Source organism: Xiphophorus couchianus, chromosome 18 (genome assembly GCF_001444195.1).
Source record: "Xiphophorus couchianus chromosome 18, X_couchianus-1.0, whole genome shotgun sequence".
NCBI lineage: Eukaryota > Metazoa > Chordata > Actinopteri > Cyprinodontiformes > Poeciliidae > Xiphophorus > Xiphophorus couchianus.
Window position 1 is genome coordinate 99,618 of NC_040245.1, and position 19,812 is coordinate 119,429.

Here is a 19,812-nt window from a genome sequence, read left to right on the forward strand (position 1 = left end):
GTCATGTGCATGTGTGTGTGTCCAACTGAACAAGATATAAATTAAAAACTTGCAGAATTTTCTTCACCTTAATCAAAATAATTCGGAAAGCTCACCCTTCGTTCAACCTGGACAAGAATCTTGGTGCGTCGCTTTCAGACTTGAATGCAGCCCAGGAATCCCAGAATTCCTTCTGCTCCTTTTCATTCATAATTTATTTTATTTGTTGCATCAGATTCAGGTTTATTATTGAGTGAATTAAATAAAATGAAATAAAGTAGAGATGAAAGTTTCTGCATCCATGTCATGTGAGAGAGAGAGAGAGACGGGGGGAGGGGTGGGGGGTGAGGCTGCGCGCGCAGCAGCGGAGCGTCACGGTTGTTTGTGGCGCATCAGCAGCGGAGCGGATCTTCATCATCATCAGCAGCATCTTCAGCTTCATCCAGCGGCTTGTTTCCAGGTGAGACTCCGACCTGCGCGGTTCTGGGCGCTCACAGTTCGGTTCGGTCCATGACTGGACCGGTACCGCTCGGTACTGGACGGTTCGTGCTGGTCCGTGAGGATGAAGGTGATGAGGAGGAGGAGGAAGGAGGATGAAGGCAGAGTCGCCCTGTTGTTCCGCTGCAGCATCTACAGCAGCAGTTTGGACAGAATCTCCGTCCGAACCGAACATCCTGCCTCCGCTTCGGGCTCTGCGGGCTTTTCAAGCGGCTGCGCAATGTGCGCATGTTTAGTTCCGCTGCGGGGCGTTTCTCTCTTTACTGCGCACGTTGATGCAAAACCCGCAAACCGAGGCTCCTGCGGGTCCGGTCTGCTGTTGTTGCGGTTCGGGCTCGTTAGAGCGGCGTTCGGGCGGGAGATGGAGCGGTTTGGCGCTCTTTCTGCCTCAGTCTGCGCTGTTTGTGCGCTGTTTGGGTTGGATGTAAAATGGAGGCTGGAGGAGGAGGAGGAGGAGGAAGATGCCATGGCCGCCTCAGCTCGGTCGCAGATAGAATGACCCTGTTATGACCAGAACCAACCCTGACATGTTTCACTCCGCTGCTGGTTCCGAACCCGACCAGGTTCTGTTCGGTTCCGGTTCAGGCCAAGGTCAGCGAACCGGTTCGGACGGAGTGAAACCCAGTAGAATCAGTCTGTGACAACATGAAGGTGCGGGTGAAATGTGTTCAGCTGATTATGGGCCTTTGACCTTCGACCCTGTACCAAACTGGTACCAAGCACAGAACTGGACCTTTCCAGACTGTGACAAACCTGTCCCATTCAAAACCCAGGAAAGGTTCTGGTGAGAACAAAAACTTTCCAGGTGTTGGCAGGGCCAAGAACATGCAGCCAATGGGGGGGAGAGCGCCCCCTAGTGGTGGCTGCTGTCTGCTAAACATAAAGAAACACAACATGGAAGAACATCAAAGAACACGAGACATGAAAATATTCATTGGTTCTCAAAGGTTTAGTCTTTCAACGGCAGTTATAATAAATTCAATTAAATACTGTGTTGTTGTAGCATCTTAGCTTTAGCTTTAGCTAACATTTTAGCATTTGGATCTAAATGGGTTTTTTCAAACTGAACATTTTGAACTTTAACAGCAGAAACATGGAGGAGCTGATTCAGCAGAACCTTTCCTCCCTGTTGGACCCAGAAGATGCTTGTAATTGTGGCAGTATGTCCTGTGGGCTCTGAACGCACCACACAAGTGCCTGAATTTAATTGGTTGTGGCGCTGTCAGGGCCCCCCCTCACCTGGTAGACATCATGTTTTCCTTCCGGTTCAGACCTCGCTGTTTTAATGCGCGCTTGAACGATGCGCTTAACGACACTTTAATCGCTGATCGAGCCTTCTTGTGGCGGAACCGTGGTGGAGTTTCCGGGTGGTGGTGTTGGTGGTGGAGTTTCCGGGTGGTGCTACTCTTTCTGGTTTGGTGCACGATTTTCTTTTGTTCTTTTTGTTTGTTTTTGCTGTTTCTTTTCTAGGTCACCTCCCTGATTTGCACTGCCATCTTCAAGTTGAGCCATAACTGTTATTTTAATGTGTGACTGGTTTTAAATTAGTATATTTCTGATTGAACAATTGTGTAATAAATAAAATTATTGAATTGGGTGAGATTGTTTCAAGCCTCGTCTGTAGTGGGCCTGTGTGCCTTATGGGTAACTTTTTAAGTAGAATTATTGCAACCTTATATTTATTAAATTAATGGTCGTAAATTCAAGTTGCCCATTTGAATCACACTGGTAGCGTCTCATAATGTTTCTCTGATGACGGCAGCAGACAGCGCATCACTTCCTGTCATGTCTTCAGCTGGGAGCCATTTTCCCTCCTGGACTCTGCAGATGAACATTTTGATGAGGCAACAGCAATATGACACCATATGAAGTTAAAACCATTATTTTACATAATGACACCCTTTAGGTTGAGAGAAGTCCGATTTGACTCCATCAGAACCGGGTCTGAGGAACCCAGAACCAGGTGAGGATCTGATGTCAGGTTGCCACGGAAACCTGCATCCTCTCTGGCTCGACCTCAGCGGAGTCCTGGTTCTGTGAGGTTCTTCAGGCGCTGGTTTGGATCAGAACCGCCCCAGCCAGGCGGGCCGCAGGCAGGATGCGGTTCCTCTTCCAGGTGCGTCTCCATGGTAACGAGGCGTTGCCTGAGTTTAGGGTCAAACTGAAGGGAATGCTGGCTGTCTGGGTTAAAACAAACAGATATAAAACCACAGAAGAAGACTGCAGGTCAAAGTTCATCTGGATGTTTTTCTCCAGCTGCTGCTGGTTCACTGCTGGTCTCACCAGAACCTCCCAGGATTTTACTGGCTGGTCCAGAACCTTGTGCAGTGACTGCATCACTTCCTGTTTTCAGGGAGGAGCTGAAGCTCAGAGTGAGCGCCACCTGCAGGGACTAAATCCCATCTCATTATTGGGGGGAAACAATGAACATTATTTTATCTACAACTACTACCCAGTGGTAGTTGTTATTGTGTCTTGTCTCTATGCTGCTGTAACTGCGAAGTAATTTCCCTGCTGGGATGAATAAAGTAATTCTATTCTATTCTATTCTAACAAGGACATTTCTTGAGTGTAATTTGGGGGGTCAGAAAAGTTACAGTGAAATGTAACGTGGTTTAAAAAGTTCTTATTGTGTTCAAGCTGCAGGACCAAAAATGTACAACAAATGTGTGTTTTTGTCAGCAAACAAACTGAGAAGTCAAACTAACTAAGATCTAAATGTTTAGATCTGATTCGGTTCAGAGTCACTGATTTAATCTCTGCTACACCTTCACAAAAATTAAGATTCTAAATAAAAACAAGTTTTATTGAGTGACTCCACTTAATAAAATTCCTCATAAACACATTGATTTATTGCAGTGGCTCTCAATACAAGTTATGTGTTATTTAAGTTATAACTTGGTAAGTTGCTTGATTTTAAACCTGTTCTGGTTTTCCCATCCTGGTGGCTGAGAACCTGGAAGGTGAATATCTGGGAGAATCATAACTTCAGCTCAACGTTCAGAGCACCAGGAACTTTATGGAAACATATTCAGATTTTATTGGTTTAGTGGTTTTAAAGGCTCTATGTTGAAGATAGTAAGAAATAAAGGCATAGTTTCTTTTTTTACTGCCAGCTGCTCTGCAGTAGCCTCTCCGCTGTGGGCTAGCGCTAACGCTCAGCAGCTCCCGTTTCAATCTCTTCTTCTTAATGTAAGAGTTAAAGAGCTAAAGGTAATTAGGTATTTGCTGCCTTTAACAAAAAAGCTAAGTCTATCAAACAACGTAGCAGTTTAGCTAGTTTTGATTTCAGACATAACGAGGCAGTTTATCAAGATTCAGTCAAATTAATGAAATAACAAACTGGTCTGATTTTTTGTTAACGTGTTTCTTCCTATTGAGCAGTGAAAGGAAATAAAATGTGTTTCATGTCTTTTGCTTTAAGTATTTACTTGCTGGAGGCAGGGGTGGAGCTTCGGGGGGAGCTGGGAGCAGCGGGCCCCCGGACCGGGCCTAGAGGGGGCCCGGATGGGAGACAGAATGGACCTTATGACAGGGGCCGCTTTTCATTGGCTGATGCCCATTCTACGTGGCTGTCTCACAAACACACTTAGCTTCCTGTTAGCTAAGTACAGCATAATGGCAGAACTGATACAACTTGTACACCTTGAAGCCTGTCTGCTACACAGTCTGACGTTAGCTCAGTGCTTCTCAAGTCCAGTCCTCAGGCCCCCCTGCTCTGCATGTTTTAGATGTGCCTCTATACCAGAACAGCTGATTCAAATGATTGCATGACGTCTTTTGCAGCCACCAAGTACAGCAGAAGCCTGTTAATCACCCAAAGATTCGATCCAGGTGTGTGGCAGAAGGGAAACACCTAAAACATGCAGGGCAGGAGGGCCTGAGGACCGGAATTGAGAAACACTGCGTTAGCTAAACAGATCAATATGCAATGTGTCTGTATCTGACATTCACTAAAGATTTTATTTGAGCAGAAAAGGCTTTGGACTCAACTGTTGCTCATGTTAGCCACGTTAGCACCAAGTACAGTGTATCAGGTCTAGGCACACTCAAACATTTCAACAAACCACAGGAATCACCCACTGGTTTCAAAAGTAACCTACAAAACGATGAATGCCCAACTTACCCAGCCTGGCAAGAACAACAGGCATCAGTGATCTTGTCCACAGCTATATTGATGTAGAGGGTGTGTGGATCTGCCGTTTTCCTCATGGAGCAAAAGCATTTTGCTGTGACTCTCAATGTTGGAGGCGTCGCGAGGCTCAAACACCTTGATCTCATCCAACAAGGATGACATGAACTTGTTAGTTCATCTGTATTGTAGCAGCTGATATATTGTGAAGATCCTGTAGAAATGATGCACTAATGGAGTCAGAAATACACTGGAGAGAATCAGTCCGAGTGGAAGACGCCATGTTTACATAGAAACAACGCGCCGCCAGGCTTAGTTTGGGAGACTTGAGGCCACGTGGGATTTTCTAGGTCGGTTGTGGGCGGAGCTTGGTAAGGTCCATATGACTTCAGGGATCCAAGCTTTGATGTATGTAGGATTATAAAACATGGAGCCCCAGTAGATTATATAGTAGATTATATAGCAGGCTGCCCCAGTCATTATTGACTCATGGCTGCTAAAAACTTTACCAGACCGACTGATTTTAGTGACATTGTGTAAAATATTGAATAAAATGTTGGGCTACATGACTGGCTTTATTTACATTTAACTTTATGACACACAAAATTACAAGTGGATAATCCATATTGTCTCCAAGTGTATTCTGGGTAAAGCTTGTCACCAGCCCTCCGTCATCATCAGTCACTTGGCAACAGATGGCAAACTAGCTAGAGCATTTCTACAGACCAAGTTAACATGAGTGGAGCTCATGGAGCGGCAAAGTGAAAAGGATGAAAACAGAGAACAAGGAAAAGCCAAAAACTGGACGCATATTTTGTTCCTGGTCTTGGAGATGAACCGGAGTTTTTTGTTGGCAGCGATTCAGACCCGCCAAAACTGGCAGCCCAGCGAAGGAGCCGGACTGGTTACAGGTAGCAGCTCTGACATTATTCACAGAGTGAGTTAACTGTAGACTGACTGTAAACTGGATCAGCCCAGCCGCCTAGTTTACATCCCCTTTTCTCTCTGTCGGTGGTCCAGCAGTGACGTCAGGGACTGAAGGCTGAGTTCTGGTCGGGTTGAGCGGTTTTGAGCCAAGACGGCAGCATGGCGTCTATAGTTCAGGTTTCCATTGGAGAATCTTCCAGCTCGTCCAGTTTGTGTGAACGGCGGCGCGCGCGCGATGCGCGCCGAGTTACAAACATCCAGAGGAGCGCGAGCTGCTGCGACACGCTGCGCATGCGCAGCCTGTCGCTTGCCGCTGCGTTCCCGCTTCAACGCGCTGCTGCGTGCTCTGTTGAGAAGGACCTCGCTGCAGCAAACAGAAAGGGGCGGGGACGGACCTTTCCGTCAGTCCCATACCTTATTTGGAAATGGGACTATTGCATTCCGGAAATGAAGGGGGCGCTATTTTCATAATCACTAGTATAAATACCTTAAGACGCGGAGTTAAGAGGAACGGAAGAAGAAAGAAAGAAGTTTGAGGTTCTTCCACTGGTGTTCGGCACACGATCAACAATGCAAAACTCACAAAGTCAACAAAAGGTATTTTTACCTTCTTACATTTTTTCACATAGTAAATCAATACGCTTTTCTAGATTAGGTTGAAAATACAATTAACAGCTGTAAACTAGAGAAATTCGTAATTCATACAGGGGAAGGCTAGTTTTAGCATGTAGCATAGCTAATTATTATCCCGCTGGGCACCATTAGATAAAAATAGAAAAGTAGATAAGATGTATAATTGAGAAATGTATTTTATGCTCAAACTTTGTTTTTTATTTTCATTATACAGACCCACGTATCTATTTGCAACATGAACATAAATATTGCTGGTCCCTTTGCTAATACAAGCTACAGAACCACATACCACAAACTGCTATATGGTTCTGTAGCCAAAACAAATATGTTTTGTACACCAATGTTAAATTTCTGGAAAGTCTAATATATTTTATAAACTAACAGCAGCCATTATATTTGGGTGTAGTACCCAGATGTGATACTCTAATGACGAGTAGCACAACTTCAATATAGTTTTAGTAAGTAACTGCAATAAACTACACAAGTAAGAGTAACAAAGTATTTGGTGAAATGGCTAATATTAAGTACTGTTTTACTGATCATAATGTGCAATGTGATTTTTTATTTTGTTTGGTTTTTTGCTATTTTCAGATGCCTCTGAATGTTCTTGAAGCTGTTCTCCAGGAGGTGGCGCTAGCACAGGGAGACTCAGCTTACCTCACCTTGGCATTGACCTGCAAGTGCTTTGAAGCCGTTGAGTCTGACCCAGTTTTCAGGAAGAAGACTCACTTTGCTTGGCTGGATGGTAAGGACCTTTGACTTTTTTCACCTAAAACATGTGAAATTAGATTTCAACTACATGAAATCGATTTTTCATTAACAGGTGAGATCAACTGGGGCAAATTTTCAAAAAACATTCAAGGCAGAAAACCGGATTCCTTTTGCGGTTGTAACGTGTTTTTCCTGCAACCGGTGATATAAAGACTGTGGGCTTCACCGGCAATGGAAGACGAGGAGAGTACCCTGGTAACTACTGTGATGGCCGACCTGGACACTGCACTGGCTGTCAATACTGAATGCAAGGAGAATATTAGTTGCTTTCCTCAGTCTTTCACACATTTCAGTTAACACACATTGTTAGTTTATTTTTGTGACATGCCATTTTAAATCATTTCTGCTAAAGAATATTTGCCTTTTGACTTGTGCAGTCATCCTTTTTAATAATGTGTTCGTTCAATATTATTTACATTTTTGAATGTTCCTTTTGTTGTAGCTCAGTTGATTTACATTATTTAGTTTTCATAGAAATGGTGCCGTTTCCACACAAAGTTACATTGTGGCTGTAATTTGTTGGAGAGAGTAGAACCAATAATGTAGTTGTAAATATATTGTAACAGTATTGTTTAACAATAGGATAACCTTGTTTTAAAAAGGTTAAATGCAAGCAAAGCTAATAACTTGCAATATTTTATATGTGTAAATACAATGTTTCCGATACTTTTTGAACAATGACTGGAATCAAAGTTTCTTTACAAACCTGACATACAGCTAAGTTTATGTTTTAACAGAATCAACTGTTGGGTTTTTTGTAATAAAGTAGCACATACAGAAACATATTGTTCAGATACAAAGTCATAATACAAACATAAGATTAAAGGTATCCTGACTTTATGAAGAGAGATGAGCCCGGCGCCGTTAGGCTGGGATGGAGACACCTGATCAGGTGATTGGCTGAGCAGGTGAGATCAAGACAGTTATAGTTAGAATTTACACACTGGTTTAATTTATGTAACCAGTGACTTTATTCAAAAAGGTTTTCATATAGAAAAAAGATCATTCTCTCTGGCAGTTACCAGCGCAGTGTCTACTGCCGGGGTCCGAGCCCCAAAGATTATTTCTTGTCAAATAAACTTTCTAAAACTTTCTCTCTGTGTGAGTCTTTCCAGGATGAAGCTACATTTAAAGTTTTAATTAATCTCTTTGGGTTTTGCAACAATTGGATATTTAAGGTCTTTATTTTATGAATCGATTGCAATTGGTAGAATTGATATGGAATTTCTAAATGGAATAGTGGGACACCGATCAGTTTACTGGTTGAACTGGAGTCCTTATAGCAAAAGTTTCCAATGAGACATTATGGTAAACAATGATAATAGCTGAGCCAGGTCACCTGCAACCAAAAATATTATAGTTTTCAGAATGGCACTTGTTAGAAGTTCAGATGTCCTTTGGTTTGTTTGTAAATTATATTCACAGTGTGAATAATAATAAAAATATTTGGCAAATAAACAACAAAAGTGCTCTGTGAATGGACGTACTAAGTTGGCCAAAATTGTTGACTAAATGTTTTACAGACCATACCTCTTTTCCATCTAGTTCTTATTTAATAAGCCAGAGGCTATTATATTTTAGATTTTAACTTATTTATTTTAAGAGTACCATTCACAACATCAAAATATATTATTTGAACTTCATTTGTTTATATCTGTTTTCTTAATCTGCGACGGACAGGCGATCTGTCCAGGGTCAGCAGCCCTCATGACCCCACTATAGGGATCAATCATGATAATTAATGGATGGATAAATGTGCTCTTAATGTACATTTGTCTCCAAAATATTGATTTGATTCATGTTTTATTACTTTTGTTTGAGATAGATTGGGTGTAAGGATAGATAAATACATCTCCATAATGTTTCCTAATTGTTGCTTATTCTAGATTGTTTCTTACTAATATAATTTTAAATAAAGATTTAATAAAGATTTAAAAATAAAAAAGTGACTTACCACGTGACAGACATACCACGTGACATATCACGTTTTGTAGCCATTTCTTTACTCTTTAATTTGTATTTTTAATGTTGGAAGTGTTCTTGGGTGTTTTAAAAGGCGTTGTCAAATAAAATACGTGATTATTAGTATAATTATTATAACACGGTCGGTACAGGACATAGTGTCACTAGCGCCCCCTTCATTTCCGGAATGAAATAGTCCCATTTCCATATAAGGTATGAGACTGACAGCGGTCCGTCCCCGCCCCTTTCTGTTTGCTGCAGCGAGGTGGACTTGGCGCTGTTAAACAGTCAACAGTAAACCTAGCTTTTAGCTTCAGCAGTTGCTAGCTGCTCCAGGCTCTGAGTAGAAATTGATAAAGTGTTAAAATGATCCGAACCCATCCGCGGTTCTGAACTGATTTGAATTTGTGTTGTTTCATCATTAGTGACCAGCAGCCTGATGTTTCTGTTGTTCTCTTGGTTTGTTGAACTTCATGTCAGATGGATTTCAGAATGGACCTTACCAAGCTCCGCCCACAACCGACCCACATGACCGCAAGTCTCACAAACAAAGCCTGGTTGTTTCTAGGTAACATGACTGATTAGTGAATCGTTTCTACCGGATTTTCACAATAAATCAGCTGCTAAATGGACAGAGGAACTAACAAGTTCATGTCATCAACTGGGAGGAGGTTACTGGTTTCTCAGTCACAAGCTGGTTGCAAACCTGAGGCCAGCAGGTGTCAGTCAGTTATGGTAGATCTGAACTTTGACCTCAATATGAGAAGCTACAGTCTGACAGGAGGAACCAAAGAGCTCTGTAAAGGTAAAGGCAAATCTTCTGAAGTTGGGATATAATTCATTTAATTTCACATAATTACCGCGGTAGAAGCCATTTGTTTGTTAAAACTTTATGAAATATATTTGATGTTTGTTGTGAATGACGTAAACTCACAAACGAACGAGGTAATTAGTCCAACGGTTAGAAACTACAGCTGCTGTAATGAGCCACAGCAAAGGGAAACAAAGGTAAAATAACCTGAACAGGTGATCAACTCAAAACCACTCCTACCTTTTTACTCTCTCTCTCTCTGTAGTTTAAGCACACCTGTTACCGTGGCAACCGCCTGCTCCCCGCAAGACGAGCAAAGATTACGTTAAAAACATAACATTCAGTCCGTTACGATATCAAGTTTCCAGGCTTGATATTTATTTATCGATTATTAATCAGCGCTTCCCTGAACACAGCGATGGTTGACTGACTAGCTGTACTTGGTGCTAACGTGGCTAACACGAGTAACCGTTTAGTCCAAAGCCTTTTCTGCTAAAATAAAATCTTTAGTGAATGTCAGATACAGACACATTGCATATTGATCTGTTTAGCTAACGTCAGACTGTGTAGCAGACAGGCTACAAGGTGTACAAGTTGGATCAGTTCTGCCATTATGCTGTACTTAGCTAACGGGAAGCTAAGGGTGTTTGTGAGACGGCCACGTAGAATGGGCATCAGCCAATGAAACGCGGCCCCTCTGGTAAGGTCCATGACATAGTCGCTCTCTGTGGTGGTGAGACTTGTAAGATCCACTGTTGCGGGCATGTCTATGTTGTAAAGTTAAATTATTATGAGCTTTATGATTTGGGTATAAAGGGCCGGTCATTAGCCCGGCCCAACGCTGACTTGTTCCGCTAGTGACTGGAGGGTTTATGTTTGTGCTGCAGAGCCACAGCTAACAGTTAGCTAGCTGTTAGCTCCTCTCTTCAGCAGTTCTAACGGAGCCGGTATTGTTCAGCTGCTGTTGCTCCTCCTACACTTTGGACTGAACCATTGTTCTAACAATGGGGGGATCTAAAAATGTATTCTTGTTCTTTTCTTAGACGAAAGGTGAATTTATTTTGTGTTTTGTTTCTTTTGTCTTTTTATATTGATATTGTTTAAATACAAGGGCTTCCTTCATGATTTCTTTGGGGGCGGGGGGCAATTATAGACTTTTTCCGGTCCGGTCCGTCAGCACATAATGATGGACGGCGCCAACTGCTTCTTCTGTCTCTGCAAATACAAACTGGATTTCAGCCCTGATCTGGGTCAGAACCAGAACTAGAAAAGGGCCTGTTAAAGACGGTTCTGTTGGGTCAGAACCAGAACCAGCCTGGTTCTGTGACCTGGTTTTGATGAGACAAACTATCATTACTCCACCGTGAGTTTGTGTACTATGAGTTTGTTCTGATTTGTTCAGGTTCTTCCAAACATGACCTTTAACCTTTGACCTGCTGGTGGAAGCCTGTAGACACAGAGATGGAGGTCATTTCTCTGAGCTTCCTGTTCTGACCTCTGCTGGGACATCCGCTCCTGGGAAGATTGGCAGCTGTTTGGAGATGACCTTTGACCCTTCCTGTACACTTTGTGCTTCAGGAAGTGATTCTTTGGAACAAAGTGGCTTTGGTTAGGACATCAGGAGACGTTAAACTGTTTACTGTGCTGCAGCAATGCATTCTGGGTAAAGAATAAATGTCATTTGCTTCACTGCTGTAGAACGTGAGGAAACAGTCTGTAAACAGTCATTTCAAAATAAGAGCATCTAAACGTCTAACTACTGGAAAACTTCAACACAGATGTTGAGCTTTACTCAACTGACAGTTTAGAAAACAAATATATTAGCACTTTAGAAATTACCAGAAAAAAATTTGGAGGAAGCTAAGTGCGCTAAAGTTAACAAAGAAGCTAAAGCGATGAAGTTCTTCATTACTTGTAAGGTAACTTTATTTATAAAACACATTTTGAGCAACATGGCCGTTCAAAGTGCATGTGTTTTTGTTGATCTTGGATGTCAGTGAATCCACCTGCACAGATAAAGGTGAAATAAAATAAGTTAAAAGTTAGCTCCACTGCTAGCATCTGCATGATGCTGGTTGTTCTCTGAAAAATCTCTGGGACCAGAACCAGAAATCAGACACAGCGGTTTCATTTGGGGTGTCAGAGTAAAGGGTTGAATGCTGTGCATGCTCTGTGTCTTTGCCAGGCCCGGCTGCAGCGCCCTTCATCATGACTAAAGAGGAAAACATGCAGGAGCAGGAGAAGGAGAGACAGGACCACGAGGAGCAGGAGGAGGCCCGGGTTCAGAGGGAGGAGGACGAGGAGCTGACCGAGGAAGAGGAGGACGAGGAAGAGGAGGAATATGAGCTAGAGGAGGAGAGGACAGAGGTGGAGAACGAGGAGGAGCAGGAGGAGCGAGAAGAGCAGGAGGAGCAGGAGGAAGAAGAGGCTCCTCCAGCTGAACCAGCGGCTGAGCCGGTTCCTGAGAACCAGAGTCCGGTTCAGGAGCCGGCCCGCCGGGCCATGGTCCACCCGTCGGCCCAGGCACCGCTGCCCAAAGACTACGGTACGTTGGACCTCTTTAAACCAGCGCACAGTACTGGAGGTCGGGAAGGTGACTGGTTCTGATCAACTGACGGTTCTGACTCTGATTAATTGATCGGGCCGACCCGGTAGATGGCACAGAGTCAAAATATGAACCAATCACGAACCTGGTTGGTTCCGAGTCTGAACCAGAACCAACCAAAGGAATCCCGGTTCTGTAAAAAACTCATCACTACTGCCCCCACACCTTCCTGCAGGGTACTGCAGCTATCAGTCAATAAACCAATCAAGTTTATTTGTATGGCACATTTCAGCAACAAAGTCATAGAAACACAGTCAATAACTGTCAAGTACAAAATCGCTACACATCATAATGTTGATTAATGTTTGGCGTATTTCCATCAGATGTTATCAGTTATGATTGGCTGATGATCCGATGGTGTGGCGAGCTGCCTATCCTTCGTCCTAGACTCCAGGAGGAGGTGATATCATCAATCGGCGTGCTGCCATCATTAGCACTGTCATCATTTGTTGGTGCAGCGGTGACTCAAACTCACCAGACGAGATTTTCAAATTACTACAAAAATAGAATTTATGCTGCAAATTTCCTGCATTTTTACTGATTTTGCCACAACTGGGCTTTCTTTTCCTGATTTCTTGAATCTGTCCAGGCCTCAGGACTGCCTGGTTGGCAGGGAAACATTCAAAGCTTTTGAACATTTGTATTGAGCTTTCATAGTTGATGTTGACGCAGTATTGTCTGAAAATGAGAGTGATTGGGTAAATACTGGTACAGATGAACCTGCTCTGCCAGAGCCCCTAACAAAACGTCCAACTGGACTGGAAGGTGACGAGTTACAGAGCTTCAGATTCTGATTACCAGGAAGGCCAATTAGCAAGACGCAGACGGTGTGACTGCCATGCTTCCGTTATTGTGAAATTAATGCGTGAACTATAAACCAGGCTTCCCCGTTTCCCAGGTAATATTGATAGCGTACGCCATGATGGTGAAGTAGCCCAATGTGCAAATACACTTCCCGCCATCAGCCATTTTAACGATTCTTTCTGAAGTTCTTATGTATTGTCCGTCACTAGATCGGCTTTAACGTTCCTTCAGGAAAACCAATATTGTTCCAAACAAAAGACAGAAGAGGAGCTGGAGCTGCTTCTGTTAGCAACAGGCTAGCAGCTAGCGAGACAGCAGTTACCTGAACGAGGGATATGTCGGTGCTTTATGTTCCAGTTGCTCCTCTGGTCTTTAGTGTGAAGCAGGAAGAGCGGCAGCTTCAGTCCAACTGAACCACACCATCATGATCCAACCGGAGCAGACCTCCTTAGGCTCAATGATACCGACTCTTTCAGAGGCTTTAGCGGTTCTGATCCGGTCTCCCGGTTCTGATTCTGTCTCCTCCCTCTGTTAACTCTGCAGCCTTCACCTTCTTTGACCCAAACGACCCGGCGTGTCAGGAGATCCTGGCTGACCCGCGGACCTCCATCCCCGAGCTTTTCGCCATCGTCCGCCAGTGGGTCCCGCAGGTGCAGCACAAGATTGACGTCATCGGAAACGAGGTGAGGACAAACGGTCAGAACCGCAGGAGTTAAGCTGTGGCCAGATCAGTTTAGCATGGCAGGTATAACACTGAAACACCAGCTGGCTCTGGAATAGAACCGAGGTTCTGCTGATGAGGCCCAGAGAGCAGCCAGACAAAATGGCTGCAGGCAGGCCAAGTTTTGAGGGAACTGCAGAGCAGCTGGGCCTCACCAGACCCAACCATGACTCAGCAGGACAAAACATGACTTAGCATGACTTTTGTAGTCTTTGACAGTCTTTTGTAGATTTGAGTTGATAGCAAGATTTCAGTTAATTCCATAAAAATCTCCCGACTCTTCATCCTTCGTGCCTCATCCATCTGCTTTGAAAATGTCAAAATTCCTGCAAATTTAACAACCAAGCAAATGAAGTTCACCTGTTGCTCCCTGGGTGTCGGCCCTTCAGAGACGGGAAGGAGCTCAGGGATCTGCTGCTTCTCCACTTCGATGGGAGTCAGTTAGGGTCAGGATGGACATTGGCACGACCTTCCTGGAGGGGCTGTGGTTCTCATCTGATCTGGGAACGCCTTGGAATACGGACGGACGACTGACCTTTCCTTGTTTCAGTTGTTGTGAATGTCAGGTGTCTTCAGGTGTCCTCCCAGTCAGCAGGACGCGACTAACTCAGTGTTTGTGTCTCCCAGATCCTGAAGCGCGGTTGCCATGTGAACGACCGAGACGGTTTGACTGACATGACGCTGCTTCACTACAGCTGTAAGGCTGGAGCTCATGGAGTTGGTGAGTGATTCTTCAACCTTCATCGTTCTTCTTCTGTGGTCATGAAAGGACTGCTGGTAGAGACCCAGAATGATCGCCACTGGTTCCTGGAGGCCAGAGGAGAGGCGTTAAGAGTTTCAGGAGAATCAGGTGTTTCAGGTCTGATCCTCACCTCCAGTCACAGAAGATCAGAAACAGATCTACGTCCTCAGAGTAGATAACATGATCGTGAAGCAAACCAGACACATGTGCTAGGTTTTTCTTGCATGATTGAATTTCCAATCCGATGTTAGGACCATGTTTGTGCAGTAATGTGAGTAAAAGCTTCCCCCAGGTGGTGGTGGTCCTCCACCAGAGCAGCTTTCAGTTTGGACCTCCCTGTGTCCAGGCGACCCGGCGGCAGCGCTGCGGCTCACCAGTCAGCTGATGTCTTTGGGCGCCGATGTCAGTCTGCGGAGCCGGTGGACCAACATGAACGCGCTGCACTACGCTGCCTACTTTGACGTCCCAGAGCTAATCCGAGTCCTGCTCAAAGCCGCCAGACCCAGAGGTGAGTGTGAGTCGTCCCACGAGATTATTACTCACCCACAGAGTCTGGGAGATGACGTCAGCTGCTTCTTCTTCTTCTCTCTTCAGTGCTGAACTCCACATGCAGTGACTTCCACTACGGCACGGCTCTCCATATCGCTGCCTCCAACCTCTGCCTGAGTGCAGTGAAATGTCTGCTGGAGCACGGAGCCAACCCCACCGTCAGGGTAAACTTTGCCTCACCTTCCCGTGCTTGATGACCAGCGTCTTCCTGCGGAGCTGCAGCTCAGACCGGTCCGGTCTCATTGTTTCTGCAGAATGATAAGGGCCAGGTTCCAGCTGAGGTGGTTCCGGACCCGATGGACATGAGCCTGGACAAAGCTGAGGCGGCCATGGTGGCCAAAGACATGAAGCAGCTGCTGCTGGACGCCGTGCCGCTCAGCTGTAACCTCCCCAAGGCCACGCTGCCCAACTATGACAACATTCCCGGAAACCTGATGCTGGCAGCACTGGGGCTGAAGCTGGGTGACCGTGTGGTTCTGGACGACCTGAAGGTAGTCCCACACTGGTTCCTCTGGTTCCTTATTTCCTCCTCCATCAGCCACTTTGAGGTTCATTCATTCCAGAACCCTTTTGTCTCCACCTCAGACCGGAACCCTGCGGTTCTGTGGAACCACGGAGTTCGCCAGCGGTCAGTGGGTCGGGGTGGAGCTGGACGAGCCAGAGGGGAAGAACGACGGCAGCGTGGGCGGAGTCCGCTATTTCATCTGTCCTCCGAAGCTTGGTAAGCAGCGAGCTTCCTGGACCCGGTTCTGGTTCTAATGGACCAGAACTCTTCATGTTTTCTTCTGTTTGGACCTGCAGGTATTTTTGCTCCAGTTTCAAAGATTTCCAAAGCTGTGGATCCGACTCCGTCCTCGGTCACTTCCACCCCCAGAACCCCCCGCATGGACCTGGCTTCCCGCCTGGCTGGGAGGACCAAGAAGGAGAAGAAGGAGAAGGAGAAGGAGAAAGGTGAGGGACCAGCAGGTCTGACTGGGTTCTGGTTCTGGTGGAGAGCTGACTGAGCTGGTTGGTTTGTTCTCAGCCCAAAAGAAGAAGACATCCGTGGCTAGTCTGGACCCGGAGGGGACAAACGTGGAGGTGGGGGACCAGGTTCTGGTGGCGGGTCAGAAACTCGGCATCGTTCGCTTCTACGGGAAGACGGACTTTGCTCCAGGTCAGTTCTGGTTCTGGAAGCTCCAGTCAGTTCTGTAGTCTGGACCAACCAGTACATTGAAACAGAGGTCCAGATGAAGTGAAGAGGAGGTGATGTTCTGGTCTGACCCGATCTCTCTGGCGTCCCTCAGGGTTCTGGTTTGGTGTAGAGTTGGACCAGCCCACTGGGAAACACGACGGCTCGGTGTTCGGGGTCCGATACTTCAGCTGCCTGCCCAAATATGGAGTGTTTGCTCCGCCCTCCCGGGTCCAGAGGTAGGACTGTCTGACAGAACCCAGTGTTGCTCGTTGTAATAAGGCAGGCCTGGTTCTGGAGTGAGAGTGATGGTTTGGGTCGTTGTTGGTTGCTCAGGATCGGAGGACTTAAAGAAGGCTCCCAGAACGACGGCTCCATGGTGAAGAAGGTTCATCAAGTCTCCAGTAAGTTCTGCTCAGATCGCTAGAAACAGAAAAGTTCTGGTCCGACTCGGGCGAACAGAACTTGACCCGTTTGTTTCCCTGCAGTGTCACAGCCAAAAAGGAACTTCCACACCATGCGATCTCCTAAAGATCTGACCTCCGAGAGCTCCATATCCAGGTGAGAAATAGTTTGACCAGCATGGGTCAAAGGTCATCTCTGGGTCAGCACCTTATCGTCTCAGAACCGTTACGGTTTGGTCAGATCCAGCTGTTTGGTGCGGACGGACTCCTGACAGCTTTGATTTGAGATGGAAGTGGTTTGGAAGTTATGTGTTTATGGAACCGGGTTCTGTCGGAACCGCAGAACCTGGATGGATGCACTAGAACCTCTCCTCTCGCCGCTGCAGGCTGCTGTTCTGCTGCTGGTTTCCGTGGATGCTCCGTGCTGAGATGCAGTCCTAACCATCGCTCCGATCTCTACGTTCTCTCCATCGTTCCATCCCTGAACGCCTGATGGTGAAGCCCCGCCCGCTGTCTTCTTCTTCTCCTGGTTTAGCCGTTCTATAGCAAAATCTATAGTGCCTTGTATCTGATTAACCGAGTCCAAGCTAACGCTCTGAAATCTGCCCTGCCTCTCTGGCGCCACCTAGTGTCCGGAACGGTCAGCGCGTCTGTTTCCGCCTCATGGTTCTGTTTCGCTGCAATCAGCTGGGAGGATCGCTTTGACCCAACAGTTCAGAACCAGAGCCTGGCTCTGGACGGGTTTCTGTTGTGCGGTGATGATGTCAGACCCAGCCGCCTGCTGATTGGGTGAGATCCAGAACTTTGTTTACCCACCATGTGTTCCTCTAATGTCCTCCATGTTTAAACAGGAAACAGGGTTGGTCATCTGCACTGCTCCGTTTTTACCTCAGCGTTTAGATTTTACAGATAAATTCAGCTAAATCCCCAACAAACCAACAAGTTTCACACACAGCAGCTGAACAGTAAAAATCATTTCATAATCAAAAATATTTTAGAATCTTAAAGACGATCAGAATAAAACACAAAATGCAGTTTGATCCATCTGCAACATAAACCTTTTATTTATACTTGCTTTTATATTTCAGAATGTTTGGCAAAATTTAAATTATGCTGCTTTATAATAAGATATTTATGTCATGCCTCAGTAAATACCAGAAGGTTCTCAATGAAATGCTTCATTTTAGTTCTGGTCCATCTAATCCCCCCATTCCTTTAATTTCCTTAGTGACTCATGAAGCTAATTTAATTATAAAATCATGTCTGAAATGAAAATGATCAGGCTTCTGCCACCAGGAACCTTCAAACTGGATCAACTGCAGGATTTAACTCAAAATGAGATAACGGGCAGTGAAACGGTGCCCACTGGATAAATATCAGCTTTGGGTTGATGGATGCAAAGAGCAGCTGCACACAAACTGTCAGTTTTTATTCCACCAAAACTCCTTGAACATTTGGCCTCAGACTTTCCTGCATAACTGAAGCTCTGGCCTCAGATCTCACCGCATGCAGACGACTCACTGCTTTTTCTTTGTTTTGATCCTGACCAGACCTTTACAACCTGAAGTTGATCCACACAGTGCAGATTTTTCCTGTTTCTATTCCACCCAAATGAGATGTTTCTCCAGAGCGCAGCTTATGTTGCTAGCGGTGTAAAAGCTAGCGCTCCACAGACTCTGGATCTGCTAACTCTGTCGTCTCAGCTAAGCGTTGCCGTTTGTGGGCCACAGTGATGGTGGAAGTTTGTCTTTGTACAGTAAATGTTGAGGTGCAGTTCGGTCAATGTGTTGCAGTGAAGCCACTTCACTGTCAATTTTGTAAACGTGGACTTTCCCTGGTTTGGCCACCAGGTGTCACTATAATCCCCATTTAGCCTGAATTCTTTGCATAACTATTTATTTGCAGCTTACAACCAGTTCAGACTGGTTTTGACCGGTTTGGTTCTGTAACTACCACCTGTTAACTTCACTTCTTTGCTGTCTGGTTTTAAAAATGCTCATTTCAACATTTTCAAACAGAATTTGCTTCATTAACATCCAACAAGTTCATTCGTCTCTGACGTTATAAAAACCTTCCAGTGATGGATTCAGTTTTAACATCTCTGTAAATATTGAAACTGAACCAGCAGGAAAGTAAAGCTAGAACGGTCAGAACCTCTGGTTCTGTTCTGGTTCTGTCATCCCTACAGGAACTAACTCAGCTCTGGTTGTTTCATTGACTCTTAATGATCTACAGTGTATAGCCTATATTTTGATAACTTCACTAAGTGTCCCTTTTGTTTGGGTATTTTATGGGTCGTGTGTTCGGTTCCAGCCAGTGTGAGTGGGTCGGACCAGTTGGATAAACTCACTGCATGCTCTCTGTCTGTAACCTCCGTCAGTATTTTCTGATTGTTGCGTTTTCAGACTGTATCTTCCTCTCATCAGCATGAAAATGCTTCAAATATTAATAACTATCAATATAATAAAGATTTGATGTTTTTCTAATGTTTCTGTGTCTGCTGGTCCTTACCACCATGTTTCAGCTATAATCACCATTAAAAGGCCGAATCGTTTCTATCAGCGGTGGGCCCTGCTAGCTAAAACATTAGCCATGCTAACCCTACAGCACTAATCCTGCTACAGCGATTCACCAACACGGTATTTAGGGGAAGCTAATGCTACAGTGCTAACTTCTACCATGTGTTATAAAAGATAATTCTGGAAGATATGACAAACTTTTTTCATGGAAAATGTTTGAAAATTACATTATTAAATGAATGGAACAGAAGAATGGGACTTTAGTGACACAGAACTTTGATGTGTTAACTTACAGATGTGTTAATTTACAGTAAATATATACAAAAACCTGCAACATAAAACCAATTTTCTGATTTTTTAAAATTTTCAACTATATATAGGACTCCACATAAAGCCATTAAAAACAAGTTTATATTAATCAATCAATTATACTTTATCAATCCCAAAGGGATAATATTTGCTCTTGAAAGACTACAACCGTCAAGCACCAATTTAATTGTGACATTATAAGTTTCTTTTTTATAACACCCTTTAATATCGTATTTATGTCTTGTTCTCTGCTATCTTTGTTTTTTGCTCCTGTA

At 44.7% G+C, this 19,812-nt stretch overlaps 1 protein-coding gene and 1 long non-coding RNA gene across 5 annotated transcripts; both read left to right on the forward strand.

The window, feature by feature from the left end:
* Nucleotides 1-302: 302 nt before the first annotated feature.
* clip3 (CAP-GLY domain containing linker protein 3) lies at nt 303-19,195 on the forward strand. 3 transcript variants are annotated; one of them, XM_028044689.1, is made up of 14 exons: nt 303-439; nt 11,899-12,258; nt 13,666-13,805; nt 14,471-14,564; nt 14,932-15,093; nt 15,180-15,298; nt 15,389-15,625; nt 15,720-15,855; nt 15,936-16,085; nt 16,159-16,290; nt 16,421-16,544; nt 16,642-16,709; nt 16,794-16,866; nt 17,096-19,195. In XM_028044689.1, the coding sequence occupies exons 2-14, from the start codon at nt 11,922-11,924 to the stop codon at nt 17,148-17,150; spliced, it is 1,827 nt and encodes a 608-aa protein (XP_027900490.1). In that variant the 5' UTR covers nt 303-439; nt 11,899-11,921; the 3' UTR covers nt 17,151-19,195. The 3 variants fall into 3 exon arrangements, with proteins under 3 accessions (XP_027900490.1, XP_027900488.1, XP_027900489.1); XM_028044687.1 differs by lacking the exon at nt 303-439 and adding an exon at nt 475-547; XM_028044688.1 differs by lacking the exon at nt 303-439 and adding an exon at nt 475-547 and having other exon boundaries at nt 15,936-16,077; nt 16,157-16,290.
* On the forward strand, nt 4,486-8,033 carry LOC114161429 (uncharacterized). 2 transcript variants are annotated; one of them, XR_003599021.1, is made up of 3 exons: nt 4,486-6,133; nt 6,761-6,914; nt 6,993-8,033. It is a non-coding gene; the product is annotated as an uncharacterized LOC114161429 (long non-coding RNA). The 2 variants fall into 2 exon arrangements; XR_003599020.1 differs by lacking the exon at nt 4,486-6,133 and having other exon boundaries at nt 6,485-6,914.
* Nucleotides 19,196-19,812: the final 617 nt, after the last annotated feature.

Excerpts from the sequence above, each read along its gene's own strand:
- clip3 (XM_028044687.1), top strand. The coding sequence starts at position 490 with ATGACTGGACCGGTACCGCTCGGTACTGGACGGTTCGTGCTGGTCCGT. Across the intron at positions 15,856-15,935 it reads CATCTGTCCTCCGAAGCTTG|GTATTTTTGCTCCAGTTTCA; the intron begins GTAAGCAGCGAG and ends TTGGACCTGCAG. Across the intron at positions 16,291-16,420 it reads GAAGACGGACTTTGCTCCAG|GGTTCTGGTTTGGTGTAGAG; the intron begins GTCAGTTCTGGT and ends GGCGTCCCTCAG.